The following is a 19,177-nucleotide window of genomic DNA, read 5'->3' as shown; positions in this document are numbered from 1 at the left end:
AGTGTGAAAAATGATGGAGATGCAACCAGAAGTTAAGCTTTTAATAATAAGAAAATTGCCACGAGGATTTATGCGGAGGGGTCATTCTTCTCATTCCTCCGAACCACAGCAGAATGCCTGCCTCTTTCTTGCGAAGTGTGTTTTCAGCAATACCAACAATAGTCTAAGAATACTCTTTTAAAATCAATAAAAACACTGCAAAGAATAGATTAGAAGCCTCTATCCTAGGCAGAGGTGATCAGGGCGACAATGACAAATTGCAAACCTTATTACAAGCACTTTAAAATATTTTAAAGCTCTTGATTTCAGCTTTTCAGCTACCTTTGAGTCTCATTGTCTGTAAAACTTGTCCAAAATTTTGGCTTATTTCAATGAGATTTCATTGGACTATCACATTTTTTCACACCGCATTTTTTGAAACTGCATTTATCAGAATCATTGTTAAATGTATTTTTACATGATATTTCTAAAACCTGATGTGTATTTTCTGCACATTTATTTGCATACAGAGACGTTGGGGTGTCTCCATCCTTGGAGGTACTCAAAACCCAACTGGACATGGTCCTGAGCAACCAGCTTTGGGTGACCCTGCTTGAGCTGGTCCTGTCCATCCTCACCAATTCCACAATTCTGTGATAAATCAGAGAGAATACTTTCCTAAATGCCTTTTTAGTAATTTGTTGAGACCCTTATTTAGAAAGAAAGAAACAACAACACAAAAAAACCTGGTTTTTTTTATCTTGCCATCTGAACCTGAATAGCAGAAAAATGATAAAGCTCAAAAAGTAACATTTAATGCATGCCAGACCTTAAGGAAGAGAATCCTTTTCATTTCTATCTCTCTTTTATCTTTTGTCATTGTCATTTTTATACTATTGTCATGCCTAGTGAGTGTAATCAAAAATCAGCCTCTCTATGCCAGACATAGTTTACTGTGTAAACCATTCATTAAAAACTGATGGAATAATTTAAGCATTTCTGAATTTTTAAACAAAGGGTGAGGGAAATTGCTTCAATTGTTACAGTGGGAACACCTAGGTAGTGTAGTACAAGGTAATAACTATTTAAACTAAATGTCATAATACATTTTGTCAGACTGAAATTTATTGGCCTGTAGAATAGTCTTGAAACGGAAAAAAATTGAGACTTTTTTTTTTTAAACTAGGCGTTGCTGCAGCTAATACACTGTTCTCTTCACTGCGGAGAGATGGGCCCAGTGACCAGAACTGGCATCCCTCTGCGCTTTCTGTGGCAGACACAACACATACATCATATGTCAGGGCTATTTGGCACAATAAAGGAGTTTCACCCTGATGTCTGAATTTCTTTACTTTTGTGGGTTTGAATCAAATCCCTGAAGTTACTTGAACATAGTTTTTTTTGTAGCTCAGTATTAATAATAGGTCAATTGCAACTTTTCTTGTGGTCATGTTGCTGACAACATCTGTCTAATCTTACTCTCTGTGGCCTCTTGGAACGTTCACTTTTAACACCCACACAGAGGAGATATTTCAAGAAATTTCCTCTGAAGTTTATACAAAGTAAACAGATTTTTATTTTTTTTTCTCTGAAAAGTACTGCACAAAGCAGATCTTTCTCCATCAATCCATGTCGAAATTTCCTTGCATACATTTCAGAACTTCGATGCTAGTCCAGGGTCTTAATCCAGTAAAAGCTTTAAATCGCAGCTTCGTGTTGTATTAAAGGGTTTGTTATTTTGTTTTATATTTAAAAAGTGACAAAATGGAACATACACAAAGTGGTACAGGTTTGCATGGCTTCAAGTTATCTTAATAATTTTTATGATCCATCGCTGTCACTTGCTTTCTCACTGTGTGTGCTACACACCTAGCAAAGCCAAATTTGTGCAAATTGTGTGTCGTGTAAACGATCTAAATTGCAAAACCAGTGATGCTGCTTAATTCTGCCTGAAGAGTTACACCTATCCAGGTAATCTCTAAACTTCGGCCCCTTGATCTCATTAAGAGCAAATAGCCCTCCTTTTGATTGGTATATTATCTTTTTTAATATGCATTTGTTTTTAGAAGAGAAACACAGAAATATCCACGTAGGTTTTGCTCATAATCTTGTTGCTCTCTGAGGTCTTCAGGTAGTAAAGCAGATAAATAAATTTACAGTAGTTTTAATCAGTCCTTTTCCCTTTCCCCAGTGATTCTAGTACCTTCATTTGTAGAATATTTTTTATTATGTTAGTCTTATCCTATTAGTAGTTCTAAAATCCCCATTTTTTCCTAAATAACTGTGGCCTTAGTGTAGTTAAATGTTTTTCTACCGATGAGGAGGCCTTGCAAACACACAAGTCTGAGCACTCTGGTAGTGTCTCCCTGAACTGCCCATGTGCTGAAGTGTTTTTAGAATCAGACTATGTCATGCTGCTACAGCAGCTTCACCTTAAGCTTGAATATATACATTAAAGTCAGTGACTCTCCCATACGTTAAAGTGCTTTGCTGGGTGATGACTTATATGTCAGCATAAAATTCTGTAAATATGCCTGAAGGATCAAGTTTAGTTATGACTTTCCACAGTGATAAAAAAGGTGAGACAAGTACATTTCAACAAATGATGAGTGAATGATGTAAAAGGCCTAGTTTAAGGGTCCTGGACATTGAATCATGTCCCCACTCTATTGCTAAGCAGAATATGCTCCTTTCAGCAGCTCAGAAATCATAGAATCATAGAATGGTTTGGGTTGGAAGGGACCTTAAAGATCATCTAGTTCCAACCCCCCTGCTGCGGGCAGGGACACCCTCCACCAGACCACATTGCCCAAAGCCTCATCCCACCTGGTCTTAAACACTTCCAGGGATGGGGCCTCCACAACCTCTCTGGGCAACCTGTTCCAGTGCCTCACCACTCTAACAGTAAAGAATTTCTTTCTAACATCTAATCTACATCGACCCTCCTTCAGCTTAAACCTATTGCCCCTTGTCCTGTCACTACACTCCCTGACAAACAGTCCCTCACCATCTTTCCTGTAGGCCCCTTCAGGTACTGGTAAGCCGCAATTAGATCTCCCCGGAGCCGCCTTTTCTCCAGGCTGAACAACCCCAACTCTCTCAGCCTGTCCTCACAGGTGAGATGCTCCAGCCCTCGGATCAGCTTCGTGACCTCCTCTGGACTCGCTCCAACAGCTCCATGTCTCTCCTGTACTGGGGCCCCCAGTCACTATCCAGTTCAGTATGTAAATTTGGGTTTCTTCCTTCTCGCAGCATCAAGTTCTAAAGTATCCTTCTAGAAAACTACCACCACCATCACTATGTAAATTTGCAGGACTGGTTTCAGTGCAGTGGAAGACTGGAAACACGCTCTGTTTTGAGGATCACAGATGTGCTTTGTTCTCATGAGTAAATATTTTGGAATGTCATAGTGGAAAACCCTTCCAAATATTTTGTGTTCAGCAATTTTTGTCATTCGTAGACTTACTATATTCCTTTTTCTCCGCGTGGAATTTCATGCTCGCTAGTGTGTAATTCGTTAATTTAAAATATTTCGCTTGCACAGCAGAGTTTGCCAATGCCATGCTTGTACCGAGTATAAAAACATGCAAAATACATGCCTTTTACTGAAGAGAGATTCAGCATGCTCTTTTCTTTTTAGATCATAGCTGAACTTAAGACAACCATTTCCTCTCTGACAGAGGAGAACAGCCGGCAGCAGCTTGCCGCAGAGCAGCGGCTCCAGGAAGTTGTACAAAAGTTTGAAGATAAGAAGCAGCAGCTGATTACAGATAATGACAGAGCAATCAAGGTAATCTGGGGATTTTAGTCACTGATGCTACTGGCTGTTTGAGTGTAATTAAAAGTTCTGCAGTGGGCAGATGAAGGCAGGTATCGTTCCTGTTCACACAGCACTCACTCATTCCATTCACTGGACCTTGACTTTGATGTAGCTGATGACTCAGGCTCTCTTTCCTCTAGCTGATCATATGCCTGCATGAAACGTTTGGGTTTGGCGAGTCTAATCCATCCACTTCAGTCAAATACTTCAAACTTTCCTGTTCTCTTTCTTTTAATGTTGACTCAGATATTTTAACGTATTTTCAGCACCTTTATACAGTGCTTTCAGTACTTGGGAAGGAAAAAAAGTGAAAAATAGGAGAGCCGAGTTGCACCACCCAAGAGCCAGCAGGATGGCTTGGGCTTTAGCTTGGTTTTCACAAGGCGATCGCACCTTTCATGTTTAAGGCTGCGATGAAGGAAACGTTCTGAGGTTCCACTGAAAACAAAGTCTCTGCTAAATACAAATGGAATAAAATAGTTGTTGGTTGTAACTTTTTTCATCAGATTTCTACATAATTTGCATCAGAGTTGCATTCTCTGGTCTTTTTCAAAGAAGCTTTAAGAGACTACATGTTCCGAATATTGAGACTCTGTTCCTTGCTGCTTTGACACCCTGATTCAAAGTGGCCGCAGAGAATCCCACCTACAGAAGCAAGCAGAATTATTGTTTAGACGTTTTTCCTTTCAGAGTAGTAAAGAGCAATGATTTTTGAAACTGTGTAATCTGCTAGGGTTGACAATCAAAACACTTCATTAAAAGTTTTATAGAAGAAGGAAACTCCTTTTTTTCTTCGTAAAGACATTTACTAGTACCAAACAAAGAATTCTGTTGTTAAATCCAGAAACTCATGAAAAAATGAACTCCTATGGTTTTTCTAACTTTTTGTGCTGAAAAGAAGCCATGGGACTTTTTACATGTGGGAACTATCTGATGTCCAATTGCGGTACAGTTAATGTCATCTTCTACATCTGAATGATTTGCATAAGGAAATTAGGTGGACATTACTATCTCATCATCTTCAGAGTGTTCTTTTTTTTAAATGATTTTTTTTCCCCTCAAGGAAAACGTCTGTGTGTGTGTGTGTGTGTGTGTGTGTGTGTTGAGGAAGAGAATTTTCTTTCTGATCGATCTTTAGTCTCTTCCGTCACAGGTATAACCATGTAGATGTTGGCTATAATCTGTTATCTGAACTGAACCACTAGAGGTAACTTTTATTATCACAAGGATCTGCAACTAGTTAAATCACATTATTTTGTGGTACAGGTGGCTTTTTGCCAACTAGGAAAATGTGCTATTTGTAGTTCTCCGCTTTTCCAGTGGCCACCTAGATATACAGAAACCCTGTGACAGCGGAATAGTCATCCATATAGTCAGAAGTATGCTGTAATTCAACAGTCATCGCGCATTACACCTTCTGGAGTTATATATTTGAAATATGTATTTTAGACCGTTTACTAGCTTTTTTCTTAGCACCTGGTGCAAGTGCTACTGTCGAATTTATGGATTCACCTAAACTAAATTACATTCAGTGGAAATAATTCAGCTGTTGGTAACAACAGTTTTTAAACCCTAATGATGATAGGTTGTATGAAGTCCTCCATGTAAATCCGTGTTCGGCTATTATAAACTTCATTTTGACATTATTACCTCAAAATGTCTTGAAATATGTAAAAACCAAAGGGGAATTCTGCACAGGGTTTCTGAGCAGTGTCCCAGAGAGATTTTAGCACTGGTGCTGTGAGTATGTTTTGTAAGATTTGGTCAACTTGGGGAAGAAATTGCAGGAGCTGTTATGCTTGGAGTTCTTGAACTTTGTTTAGTATCGTTAATATTGTACTTTTAAAAAAAATCTTCCTTTGAAACACTGATTTAATGGAAATTTACTGAAAGCCAGATACCCAAACAGAAAATTCTTGGGAAGGTAAACTGCTGTGTATGCTTCTGGAAGCAGAAAGAAGTGTTTTTAATATTCAATCACTTCATATTTTTAAGAACCACACATACTTCTAGACGAGCATATGCAGAAACACTTTGCTTTTTATTAGCCTGGGGCAAAAAAAAAATGGTTCTGGTGAAAGTGGAATCCTAGATGTCCTAGAGATGGGGAACAAATCTAACCTAGGGCAAGCTGATGATCTTGAGGGATGATTAAAGAAGCATTCTAAAGACAAAGCAATTCTTAATATAGCATAAGCCTTTGAGAAGGCTTAATATAGTATAAGCTATTGAAAAGACTGTCGTTAAAAAATGGGCTTTTGCTAAATAAAACATTGATTTAAACTAACATTGAGGAACAGATTACAATTTCCTTTATATGGTATTGGGTTGACTTCCTGTAAGACCTTCTGATTATTATTTCCTTTCAAAGGGAGAAATACATTTTTACAGAAACCAACTGGCTCTCAGAGAAGTTTTGGATTTAGTCAGTAAAGTGATATCCAGATGTGGATGCCATAATACATGATTTTGATGTTAATTCAAATTCCTGACTCTCTCTGCTAGTTAAAGATTTCTAAGTTGTTATTATTTCACAGTTGTATCTCTCTCCTTAAATTTTTTGGGTGGTTTTTTTTTTTTTAATAGTGTAGTAAACATTAGCGAAAAAGAATAAATTAAACATTTAAGAACATTTTGCTTCTTTTGAGAACCTAAAAACTCTATCTGAGCAACCCTTTTTGCCTTCAGATGGCCTCCGTTTGGGTCAGTTTGAGACACATGCTTAAAGTACTTGGCATTCCGTATTGCACCGCGATTTGTCTGGCCTGAGGGCAAGTCAAAGTTTGTGCCATCAGAGTCATAAAATCAAGACAAAATTTTGGCTCATCGCATTCCTTTCTTGTGGCTTATAAAGTAACCAATTTGGATGCCATCGCGTTGCGATGTCTGATAGCGAAGACCTCAGAAGCAGTGGTCTGACAAGGCGTTGAACAACCGAGCGACTCCTGTCGCTGCCTTTTTGCTGCTGTTGAGTTTGAGCCTTTTGGGATTACCACAGCGCTGGCAAGAGAACGATCCCAAAAGCACCACTCTCCGTTCCGTGCCACATAGCTATCTGTGCTTTGAATTTACCGGGGCTTGTATTCTTTGGAGCAGACTCGAAGGACACTACAATTGGCCTGGCATGGGGCAAATCCAGCAAAGCCCACCTGGTCTCTGTGCCATGCCTCTCCTGTAACGTGCTTACACTTCAAAGATCAGGAACCATTGGTTTAGACCGTAGGATTAGTTGAGAGCGCAATTATATTAATGCCCTGCAGATGCTTGGAAAAGCTGCTTAAATTGCCATGTCCGTTAACCCATTTGTGATGGTTTAGACTGGGATTTCAGAAGGCACCCTCCAGTAAGGGTTTGGGTGCTGAACTCTTGAGAATGTAGCAGGAGCTACGTCGGTCACTGAAGTATAGAGTAAACTTATTAAGGCTAAATTTAAATTAGCTTTCTTGTATCGTGATAGCAATCTCGCCACAACAACCTGGACCTCAATACAGTCAGATGGTCAGAGCATTTACCTAACTTTGCTGCTGCTTTTGGCGGTGGTTACTGGCTGGACTCAGTACTAGCAAAAAGTTGATGGCATTGCAGAGATACCTTGAGGTTATTTATAAAATCCCAGCCTTGGTGTGTTGGTTTTTTTTTTTTATGAAATCCTTTTGGATCCTGGGATTGAAAGTGTAAAACAGCTCCTGGGACTGGAATGACAAAACATGTTCAGAGTGTTTTAATCTGGAAGTCGAGGGCCAAGTAGGGACTCCACATCAAAAAGTAGATTCTGGAAAGAAATGGATGATGGAGAGCATGCAGTGACAAACCCACAACAGAAAAAGGAGAAAATGATGCTTTTTTGCCAGAGGAACCACATTTGTTGTTTGGCTCACACTACAGATTTGAGGATTCTGTTATATCCCCTGAATTAACACCAAAATTTCATTAGCAAAACATGGCTTGAATATGACATATTTCAACACTTTGTGTGTCAGCCAGCTTATGATCTGATTAATTCTGTTAATAAATAAGACTTAAAAGATTTCTAGGAAAGAATGTCATAGAATAATGTTCCCCTTAGTGTGAAAAATTTTGAAACAGTTGTTTTTCTTTGTTATGTTTAAAAATGTTGGGAGGGAAAAACATCAAAAGTGTATTTTATAGCCACAGCAGAACAAAGGAGAAAACTTCTGGTTTAAAATTGTCTGAGCTTATGTGAGCATTGAGCATTCTCAACATCATCATATATTTGTTAGATGCTGTCGTATCTTGGAGCAAAAAGATAACGTCCTTTATGCAAAGGCTGGGTTGAGGGTTTTATCAAAACAGTGAAATTTCTCAACGCAGCTATAACCAAATACTCTGCTATAGTTATGCTTGAGTCAGGCCTTGTGTGGGGTACTCTATTTCATTTTATTCTGGAATACTGTTTCCATGGGGGGGGGTTATGGTGATATCACTCTATTTTGGCATGTCATGATAAAGAGGGAGTGCGGTCTCTTGGGCTTGATGCTCGGAGCGCCTGTCTGCCGCCCAGCCACCCCTCCGGTCTGCCCGTGTCCTGCTGCGCCAGGCGACGTGCCTGGGCCCGTGTCCTCCTCCTTAGATTTGCATAACCCCCCCCTCCCTTTCATGTTTGCTTCCTGCTAAAAGTAAAACAAATGATTTTAAACCTTGGGATGTTTTAAAGCATTCAGAACATTTCTTTAAGGGCACCTGATATCTTTGTTTCCAGAAAGTAGTTGTCAAAATATACTGGTGGTATTTACAAACATCTCTAAAATGCAGTGTATCAGAAGAACTGGGTTTTTAAAAATTTTGTGAACAAGCTAATTTTGTGCATAGTTATATTTCATTATCAACCATGTTCATTAGCAAATTCCACTTGTAATTACAAATAATAGTTTGTATTAAAAGAAAAAGCATGTCAGAGCTACGGGAACATTAACTGAGCGACTGCAGTTCTGCAGCGGTATTTAGTCTATTGTCCTCAAAGTACCTCTTGGAATTCCACCATTGTACTCTGCAATAGCCAATGTCGGGTTTAGTAAGAAACAAATAACTCTAATTTGTTGGTTTAAAAGTCCCAAGCAAAGCTAACTCTCAGCGTTTTAGATGTCCTTGTTAGTGCTTATTAAGGGAGGAGAGGCATCGGAAAGCGTACAACCTAAATTGACCTGATCTAGAGAACAGAGAAGAAGCGGTTTTGGTCCTATCTTACAAACGAGACACTGGAGGGTAGAGCCTTGACTTTATTCAAGGTTTGTGGCAAAGATGGAAATTAACTCTGGATCCGTGCATCCGTGGGTGCCTCAGCCCTTCTGCGAGAACAGTTCCAGGATCCAAACAGTAACAAAACTGTGGAGTGATTCTGGAAGTGAGATTGCCCAGCGTGAAAGCCACATCTAATGAGGACACTCGCAGTCCCGTCAGACACTTTTGAGAATGCTGGGCCAGTTCAGTCCTCTACCTTTTTGTTAAGGCTGCTGACAAGTTTCCAAGCCGTGGCAAATAAAGGGGAAATAATTAACATGTTCAGCATTTTCTTTGTGTTTACAGCAGAAAGACTGTAATGACTGGTTGTTCAGAAGGCTCTGACCTTTTGTAACTGATAGCACTGAGGACATTGTTTAGGGAAAAAGAACCTGAAAGCTTGGTGTAAACTAAAAATTAAAATTTAAAACTTCAGGTAAGGTGAAAACATTTTTTCAAGGACTTTTTCTTAAGTGAGTCTTGACTTGCTCTCTTCTCCAGCATACATTGATGGAGCAGGCTTAGCTATTGCAATCCAGAGTACTGTTCAATAGCTGCGTAATAAACTTTTGCCAATAGCACCCTTTTTCTGTCTTCTTTTTTTTTTATTTTGTATTTTATTGTATTTTTTATGTTAACTTGGCTGAAGGTGTAGGGTTTTTTTAGCTAAGAGTGCCTGTAGAAAGGAGGTCAGCATTGCACTGTTGAAGCTGACACCGACTCATGTCTTATAAGACATCTGGTCAGAACGTGCGTTACAGTTTGTGATGGTTCGATGGCCACAGACATGCCAAATTCTGTCAGTCATTGAAGATCTTCAGAGATGTGTATGTCACAAGCTCTCCAGAGGGTTCTCAAATCCATCTAATTGCTTTTGTGGCTAAGCATTGCCATGATAAACTATTTGGCATGGTGAAATAAATAGTTTCAACGGACACTCTTGATGTTAAATACATGGAGTCATTTTTCATGGATCTCTATTTCTTTGTCGCTGACTGTAGTCTATAATGCTACTAATAACTCTGCAGTGTCTTTTATTAGCTGGGAATTACAAAGCACCAACATTTGTACCTTAGCATTGTAAAGCAGTCATTAAAATTTACCAGGCAAATAACATTATCTTGCTCATAATTTCCTATATTCTGTTTGATCAGCAGAGGAAATTGTATCTTCCAAAAGGATAGGTAAATGAAATCTGCAGGGCTTTTTAGGATTTTGCTTTCTCTTTTACATGGGCTCCAATCTCTGAGGCACCTGTTTTTCACAGTCTTTGTTTATATGAATACTAGTTTCACCCAAATTCAGTCTGTTCGAGAAATGAGGGTTTAGCCCCGAGCTTATTGACTGTTGCTCATGCTCCATCTCTTGATTCCATTCCATGGTTGTCTTTGAAAGGCTGTATTGACACATTCAGTATAAATAGTAACAAAAATAGGCTTATTTTTGTGTTAAGGTTAAACAGTTGTTAATCACAACTGAAATTCTGATTTTCGCTCCTTTTCATAATCATATCTCTTCTTTTGTTGCCACAGAAATTATTTCATTGTCTGGAGCATAGTACCTTCCCTTCAAAATTACAGGGTTTCAGATGTTCAGCCAATCAGGCAATCCGAGTGGCTGAGCATCTGTAAGTACTTTATAATATCTTTGACATGCTTTGTGAGGCAAAGAATTGAGTCATCTTTTTTTTTCCTGCAGCAAGCTTTGCACTCTGGCATTTTTCTTGACTTTTCATGTCTCAACACATTGAAGAACTTACCATGGCCCACAGCAAAATCATGCTTACAAGTTTTATAAAAGACTAGAACTAGTGCTTGCCTAGTCCTCTGAACTGCAGTCCAGTTTTATCTGGCAGGTTTAAAAGTTTGTATTTTTACTTTTTCCTACATTATCATTGCTGTCCTCAGTGTTTTGCTTTCCCTCCAGAAGGCACTTTGCTGCATGAAGTCATTTTTAGTCTTTTTTCAGTCGTAGAAGAGATGCCACCTGACATCTACCAGTCTCCAAATTATGGAATTAAAGATTCCATAAATGCATAATGAAATGTAAAGTCTTATATAGCTAAGCTATCGGCTTCTTTGAATGAGGTGGACTACACTAATTTTGCACTGGAAAAATGATGAAAAGGAATTCAAAACAAACCATAAAATTCACCGCTTTTAACTGACAAGACAGGAGTAATAACACTGGATGGGGTCCTAGGCGATTAAAAAGGTACAGAGAAAAGACTCTTATTAGTAAGCGTTAACTAATACTGACATAAGCCTACACAGCTAATAAATAAGGGCAGACAATGTTTATAACTATGATGTAAGAAAGTGAAAATTAGCTTTTCTAAGGCCGCTGTGATGCTTACAGTTTACTGTTGTATTTCAAAGCTGTTTTATTCTCCAGAGAGCGCAGGGATTTTATGTAAGGGAGAAAGGGGTGCTTAGAAAGGCAGAGTTGGGGAGATACCCAGAACTTACGAGGCAGACTGCCTGGGAGGAAGAGCCTGTGCTCAAAGGTCTAGGACTTTAATGGAGAGGGGAAAAAAAAAAAAAAAAAAAAGATAAAAACAAGTGTCTAATGTCCTCCAAACACAGGGCATCTGTAAAACAGTCTGTGCATAGGACTGTGTAGACTTTCCAAGGGCTGTTCTTTGTTCCAGTTCCAGTGAGTTCCTGGAACGCAGCCTCCTTCCCTGCTCCTGGAACAGCCTTGTCTGCAGGGCTTCTCCAGCCGTGTAGGTGGAAACACAATATGTGTGAACTATATATTCAACCAACAAAAGATTGCTGGAGAAAATGACATCTTCAAAGCAAACCTTCCATAGTCCACAAACATTTATTACTCTGTAGTAAAGATTTTTAAAGCCTGGCACAGTAACGCAAGTTTGGCAAATAGAGATTTGGGGATGTGGACCTGGTCTACTTATCAACATATATTTCCCTTAGATATCCTTCTTATGGCGTGGCTCATCCCAGCACTGAGCTGGAATAGCACCAGATTGCACTGGCTGCTTCCAGCATGCCCACACGATTTCCAGTATTTGTGTAAACATTTGTTTGCAAAACTATATGTTCTAATGTAGGTGGCTTTTGGTTTTGTACTAATCACGGTGCTGGCTGCTCCGGGGTTATCAGCAGGAGAGAGTCACCGAGGAGTTCAGCTTTATGCATTAAACCGCTCTTGCCAAAATTCCTGTTGACTTTAGAAAACTTCAGATTCCATTTAGAATTTTCTGCTGGCTCTCCAGCTTTACATGTAACTGAAACTCAAGCAGATCAAATATCAGAGTATTTTTTTTTTTTTTTTTCAAAAAATGACTGGCAAACACTTTTGAATGGCAGATCACAGTGAAATAGAAATATCTTTGTTAAACTTACCATTTTCATAATAGTTGGGCTTTACTTAAGCGTAACAAGAGAAACCTGGAGAATCCGATACCTGCACAGGGTAACTACTTACCAATATTTAAAGGCAGGGTAGCAGTGGAATCAAGTGGTAAGTAGCACTCTTACAAGTTTTTGGAAGGCATTGCCTTTATTTTCTCTAACTAGAGTGTTTTTTCCCATACAAAATGAAAATACCTATTGTTTCCTTAGCATTAGAGGATTAGTTACAAAGAACTACTAAAGGAAAGCAGCCAAAGCTGCCATATTTCTGCCACTTTCTTGCATCAGTGAAGTTGAGAATAAAGGAACTTTCCAAGTTACAGTACTGTACTTGAAAAGGAAAAAAAGTATGCGGCGACTTTTATCTGTGTATTCAGTAGATCAGATGGCAAACTCACCCAGACAGCCTAGCAGGGGAGCAGCTTCTGCTTTTCTCAGTAAGCCCTGAGTGGTGTGAAGCAGCACCAAGTACAACATCAAAAGATACAAATATGCATCGAGTGTGAAGTTTGGGGTTTTTTTCAAAACATCTGTCTCATTAGCACAACTTGTATATTTGCGAGTTCTAGCTCTGACTTTCTCACAGTTTCGTGCTCGGCGGAAGTGGCTTTTTCATCTCACAAATTTGTGTAAGAGGTTAAACCTACAAATACTGTCACCAAACCTGACCCTTCGGATCCTTGATATAAACCTATCCTGTTTCCTTCTAGCATCAATCGCCCTATTGTGCCCAGCTAGAAAATGTGAGACCTAGCTGTTAGCCAAATTTTTTCTAGAAGAACGAGATCATTTTAATTGAATGTTATTATCAGCCAGTTCTTGTGGTTTGACATGGATTCAAAATGAAGCAGTTCATCTGCTTAAAGAATGCGTAGGCACTAATAATAACCTCAATAAGTTTTCAGATGCCTCCATCCTAAGGGAAATTGGTTTGACTTGCCCTTCAGTGCAAATTTTGTGTACTATTGGCAGCCCAAATAGCACTAGAGTCCAGAAACGGGGAAAAAAACCACCAATCTATTCCTGTATATCATACTTCGCTCCTTTTCCCATTAAAATTTGTATTGTAAACATTTTCAGTTAGGCCCAGCATACCTCGTTGCCTTGCAGCTCAAGGAAACGTGCCTCTATGTGTTCATGTAGTACATGTGTGTATAAAAAAGTGAAAAACTAGGTTAGTTTTATTGCAAATATACATTATTCTTCGAGCCTTTTGCACATGGATTCTGCAGTTAATGTGCATACTCCGTCTTGCATTGGAGTTTGGGATGCCTTCCCTAGCAATGGTTTATTGTTCCTGATTCAGGCATCATCTACACTGTGTTTATTCTCTTCCTTGATGAAGAGGATTTGATATAGGATATATTTTATTGGTTGACCCTTGAAAACATGCATGAAGAAGACTGGGGACTTGAGGCTGAAGTTTACTGGGAAGACTGGGAACCTCATGGCTGAAGCTTTTTCTTAAGCTCTTCTGTGTAGCTATCAACCATTTTGTATCTTTGGCCTCTTCAGAAAGCTTGAGGTCCTCCAGCGAGGATGACTATTATGGAGCAACAAGAGTTCACCTGTTTTCTTCATCAAGGGTTTATCTATGAAATTTATTCTCAAGAAACAGAAATAAGTGTTGCCTACAGGGTAAAATTTAGGACTCTAAATGAGCTTCTTGGCAACGTCCCCTTCAAAACTGCCAGATGACAGAGGACTGGAAGAGCAGTAAAGCAGAGATTAGTCAAGCACAACAAAAACCTTACTCCTCTGACACAACCACTTTTTAACTTCTGCTGTTACTAAAACTGTCTCTGCTTATTTTTAGTTCAAGCTTTCACAGCACTGAAGTCAGTAACTTCAATTAAGTCAATATGTTCATAATTATGAAACCAAATCCTTCAGCATTGATGCATGTCCTTGTGTGAATCTAATCCCTGATACAACACAAACGGTTATCTGCGGAAGCGGTGAAGATACCTGTTGGAGCTGCCTTCACCAGCTTGGCCAACCAACAAGGAGACCCAAAATTTGTATTTTTAATGTTGAATATGTCTTCTACGTTTGACACCTCAAGAGAAATATACTCTCAGTGAAAACCCTAGATTGCCAGTTATGAAGAATTCATTAAGATCTGCTGAAGTTCAAAGCAAAAAGGCCAGTTCCTCACAGGTCAGGGCAGCTCTTTTAATGGTTCCTACTTTGCCTCCAGCAGCAGCTCACCTCCAGAACCTGTTTATTTTTCTGCCAGCACTGTTGGCAGGTGAATAGAGTCACATCAGATCACCTCATGAGTATTTTTATGCTGGAAACCTGTGCTCTGAATATGCCATTTTCCTGGCCCAGCATGGCATGAGATCATGGGTTTCAAATCTGTCCATGTTGGCCTTAGAAGACACAAACGCAAGGCACCGTTCACTTCTCTCTTTGACATCTGCCGTAAAGTCACAGCTCAGCTTTGCACTGGGATTTGCTCTCTTACAGTTTAGATCATCACAAAGGAATAACGCATGCTGTGTGGGGAGGAAGGAGAGCATCACTTGATCATGTCCTGAAAAGAAATCAGATCATTTGTGAAACAAAAATGAATGAATGCAAGTTCTTCTAGAACCAGTTCAGGAGAAAACAAGACAGTCCCTCTTCCTGGGAAATAATTAGTTAGGACATGTCAGCACCCAAAGCTTTATGCAGATATACTGTGGTTTAGGAAAGCACAGCATTTATGCTCTTGCCAAACGGGCAGCAGCGCTAGTCCAGGGTTCATCCGGGCTCCTGAGAGTCACTGTCTCAGGAGTGCGACATTTTAACTTCAGTAAAAGGTTGTACTAGCTCTCTGTATTAGAACTGTGGAAAAGATGTTGAAGTGCTGTAATGTTTTCCTTTCTATTTTCTACATGACTGCTCAGGGACTGCCGTGGGTACCCGTGTGCGGTACCATGGTCCAGCTTGGCCCTTTTACTTCTGTTGTCAGCGTGACTCCTTTCTCAGCCAGCATCCACCCTTCCACCGCCAGGATCTAAACTGGAGGAGACATGGGAAGAGGATGTGCTTATTCGGGGAGGGATGATGCCTGCAGGCCAGTGTCCGATCCGTTGCACCTACTCCAGGCGCTCTCCATGCTGCTGTTCTCTTCCAAGTTCGTTATGTAAGAAAGGGTGAAAGTACAAACAAGAGAAAACAACATGAAAAGTGAGTTTTGTTTGCTTACTGAGAAGCTTGGGAGTGGCAGAATGAAACTGTATAAATAAAAATTCAGGCTACTAAATGTTAGATACCTGCAGGAACACCTGCACAGTTGGACTAAGCCAGAGCTCTGCGGACAGCTTGAAGGAGAAATGCAAGACATGTATCATCTCTCTCAGGCTTCAGAAAAAAGCATTGCTTTTCTCAATATATATTTAAATTCCTTATATTTTTGTTCCTAGTGTTAATATCATTTATATCCTCTACAGTTTTGCACTTGTAATTGGGCAAGGTAAAACAGCAATTACTGAAGACCATGTAACAATTTGAATCGTATCAGTGGATTTTAATTGTCTGCATACCTGAAAACACCTTTGACCACAGCTGCGCTCTAAGCTCCAAGGAGCAACTCATACCTGATGTATTGTTCTCCTCCTTCTACCAGAATAACACATCAATTCTACTTACATTTGTGTAAATCTGAAAAGCAAGGAGGACACAGGAAAATGTGGAGTGACTGATGGGTGAAGAATACAGTGAGGTCTTTGTCGTCACTGTTAACATTTATACTTGTCTTAAGTGTTTACAAGCTGCTTTTTCCTTTCTACCACCCCCTACCAGGTGTCCCCTCCATCCTGAATCGTATGGAAATATGCATTTGCAAGTCAAGTTTGGCATTGCTGTGGACTCATTTGCCAGCACTTGTCTCTAATAATCCATCCTTCGTGGTGTATGTGAGAGGGCTGATGTCCCTCCTCTCTCTCTGACTTGCTCTTTGCGAAACCTGCCTCTGCAGAGGACAAGTTTGTTTATCCTTCCTTATCAGATCCTGAAACTAGATCAAGATTTATGCAACTTGAACAATACTGGAATTCTTAGTTCTTTCACACTGCACCATATATTGGTTTTCCTGCATTTTATGTCTTAATTGTGATAAGGAAACATTTTCAAGGGTGCATAAAGTAGCTGGAAAGCTCTGCTCTTTGCTTTGTGCAGGTCTAATGAAAGACACTAGTACATAGCTGCACAAGTGAGAAATTAGTCAAACTCTTGTAGCATTTTCTACCTGTACAGAAGCATTCTCGCCAAGCATTTCTGAAACCAGAAGACACCGATGGGGTTATTTTTCTTGTTCAGAGCATCTTGGATGATGGTTGAAGTGTATGGTGGATATCGAGTTTTGACACGTGTGATTCAAAAGCCTGAAAGTCCGGTAGAAGATAAATTGCAAAGATTGTTTTAGCTGAAGGAGAATAGAAGTAGCTGTGCTGGGTCAAACTGGAGTCCATCTGTCTCAGTCTCCTGGGACATGATATCTGGTAACAGATGTCCAGGAAAGAGTAGAACAACAGGCTCAAGATTTAGGGACATTTTCTCAATATACTTTCCCATTCTCCAGCAAGATGCAGTTAAGGGAGTTGCTGTCTGTAATAGTCTTTGATGGCTTTTTGTTCTGTGGATCTGCAAGGTTGGTCTTTGAGTCCTTGTGCCTTTAGCACTCATGATGGTCTGAGGCAAAACATTCCCCATTGTACGGTTTCTGGGCTGGTAGTATCTTAACTGCCTTGTCACGGCCCCGTGGGAGTTCCTTGGAAGGAGAAGCAGAGGGATATCTTGGGAAGGCTGGTTAGGTTCACAAGTAACTCAAGAAAAACCTCTGCTGGGTGGAACCGAGGTCCTCTCCTGTCTGTGCATTTCCACATAAACACTTTTCTGCCACAGGAGAAAGATCTGCTAACTGAATTAGCACAGTCTTTCAGCCATCATTCAGCTCAAAACTGGGTCAAAAAGACTTAACAAAAAAAATAAAATCAAAACTCCATTGAAATCAGATCTGCGTTGTCGCAACTGTGATAAGAGCTCTTGACATTCCACGAAAACTGTATCTGAGACGCAGCAATAGCTTTGCCAAATGTATTTCCCCCTCTCATCCTCTGCCTAGTTTGCCTGTATATAAATTACACCTAATTTGTTACCTGTATTAGTGAAATTCTCGGTGTCAAAAGATCAAATGTAGGGTGTTTGTTTCAAGTGCAGCCAAGCAGTTGCCTGTCGCAGTGATGCTCGAATCAAGGGTCTCTACCGGGGAATCCTCAGGCTGATCTCACCAGGGCTGGCTTGGAGGGGCACAGACCTGCTGGAAGTTTGCAGACCAAAATCATCCAATATGCATCGGTCATCAGAGGTGCAACAAGTGTGACCTGAACGTTTTATATGATTGCTTGTAAGGGAAGCATAGACAATAAATTTAAACTAGACAAATTCTTAATTTTTTATTGATGATTCCAGTTCAGCAAAAAAGATTGCGCTAGAGCTAAAGAAGTAGAGTGGTGGGTACTCCCGGAAAGGAGTTATGCAGGAATTAGAGTAAATGTTTTGAACAAAAAGCTAGCAGAAACATTTAAATAGGTTGTGGAGCCTGACGTTGTTCTTTGTTATGTGTGTATATGCCTGTCTATCTAAAATATTCTGTACTAGTATTCTAGAGCTCTAAAATGGAAGGAAAAACTTCTGAGGAAGCTGAAATAGATCTTACCCATGTCTAATTTTGGAAGAAAAAAAAAAACAAACAAAGGATTTTAGAAATGTCTAGAAACATTAACATTATGACAGCAAGTATCTCTGTCATAACGTCATATGATTAACTAGATCAGAAACATTCTGGGATGTTCTGATCAGTTATGCTAATGCATCTTTTAAAAAGTATAAAGCCAATGCTCTATAAAATAGATACTTGAAAAACAGTTTTCGTTTTCCTCGGGCTAGTGAGATTAGAGTTTTGTAATCTGTTTGACCAGCTGCAGAGGACGTTCTTTTTAATTTTTTTCTTTTTAAGTAAATGAGCTTCATCTCAACATGATTAAAAAAAAAAAAGAATCAAGCTTCAAAAATGCTCAGTTTTCACACATACTTTTAAATAGGAGCAGTTGCATTATCATGTCTTGTTGCAAATGTAATTGGGTTGGAGGTCATTAAAGACTTTGAATAAAAGAATTTCCAACTTTCCAAGTGTGCATCCTCCCCTGTCAAGAATCACCCCATTTTTGGCTTGCAGACATACTTTTAGAAGACATTACTTTGCTGCCTCTCACATCTTACATGTACTGAGCGTGCAGGCACTGTTGAGTCAAGCTCGCTCTTGTTCAGTTCAAAAAGCAGTGGTTTGCCTTGTGAGTTAATATTGTTGATTAAGGTTACTTTGAAAGGTATAAAGACATTATTAGATTTCCTTTTTTTTTTTTTTTTTTTTTTTGCATGTGTGTGTAAGAGAATGGGTGTTATTTTATGCAGTGGGGAGAATTCCAGCAATATTGGGCAGTCGTGTAGTTCACTGCACAAAATAAGTAGTTTTTGTCTTGTTCTTACTGGGAATCAGATTAGCCTATTAATTAGAAATTTACTTTTAAAAAGAGCATAGCAAAATAAGATCCTTTGTAAAGCTTATTAGAAATGTTTATATTTCCAGGTCTTCATGGATCTGTGACGAGGCATGCACTTTAAGGAGACATTTGTAGAGCACCAGGGGTCTACTGAAACCTCTGGTCCGTCTCCAGGTGCAAAGTTTCTGAACACCCACTTAAAGTGGCAGTTT

General features: G+C 39.5%; 1 protein-coding gene across 5 annotated transcripts in view; it reads left to right on the top strand.

Annotated features, from left to right (window-relative positions):
* CEP112 (centrosomal protein 112) overlaps nucleotides 1-19,177 on the top strand; it is a 171,800-nt gene that overhangs the window by 125,760 nt on the left and 26,863 nt on the right. For all 5 annotated transcript variants that reach the window (XR_008579771.1, XM_054846683.1, XM_054846680.1 and 2 more), the window contains one exon: nucleotides 3,620-3,769. Coding sequence is in view for 4 of the 5 variants with exons in the window: in XM_054846683.1 (XP_054702658.1) it covers nucleotides 3,620-3,769 (150 nt within the window). In the remaining variant the exon portion in view is untranslated. The remainder of the gene's footprint in view (nucleotides 1-3,619; nucleotides 3,770-19,177) is intronic.

This window comes from Grus americana, chromosome 18, assembly GCF_028858705.1.
Source record: "Grus americana isolate bGruAme1 chromosome 18, bGruAme1.mat, whole genome shotgun sequence".
Lineage (NCBI taxonomy): Eukaryota > Metazoa > Chordata > Aves > Gruiformes > Gruidae > Grus > Grus americana.
This window is presented reverse-complemented; position numbering and strand designations above follow the sequence as displayed.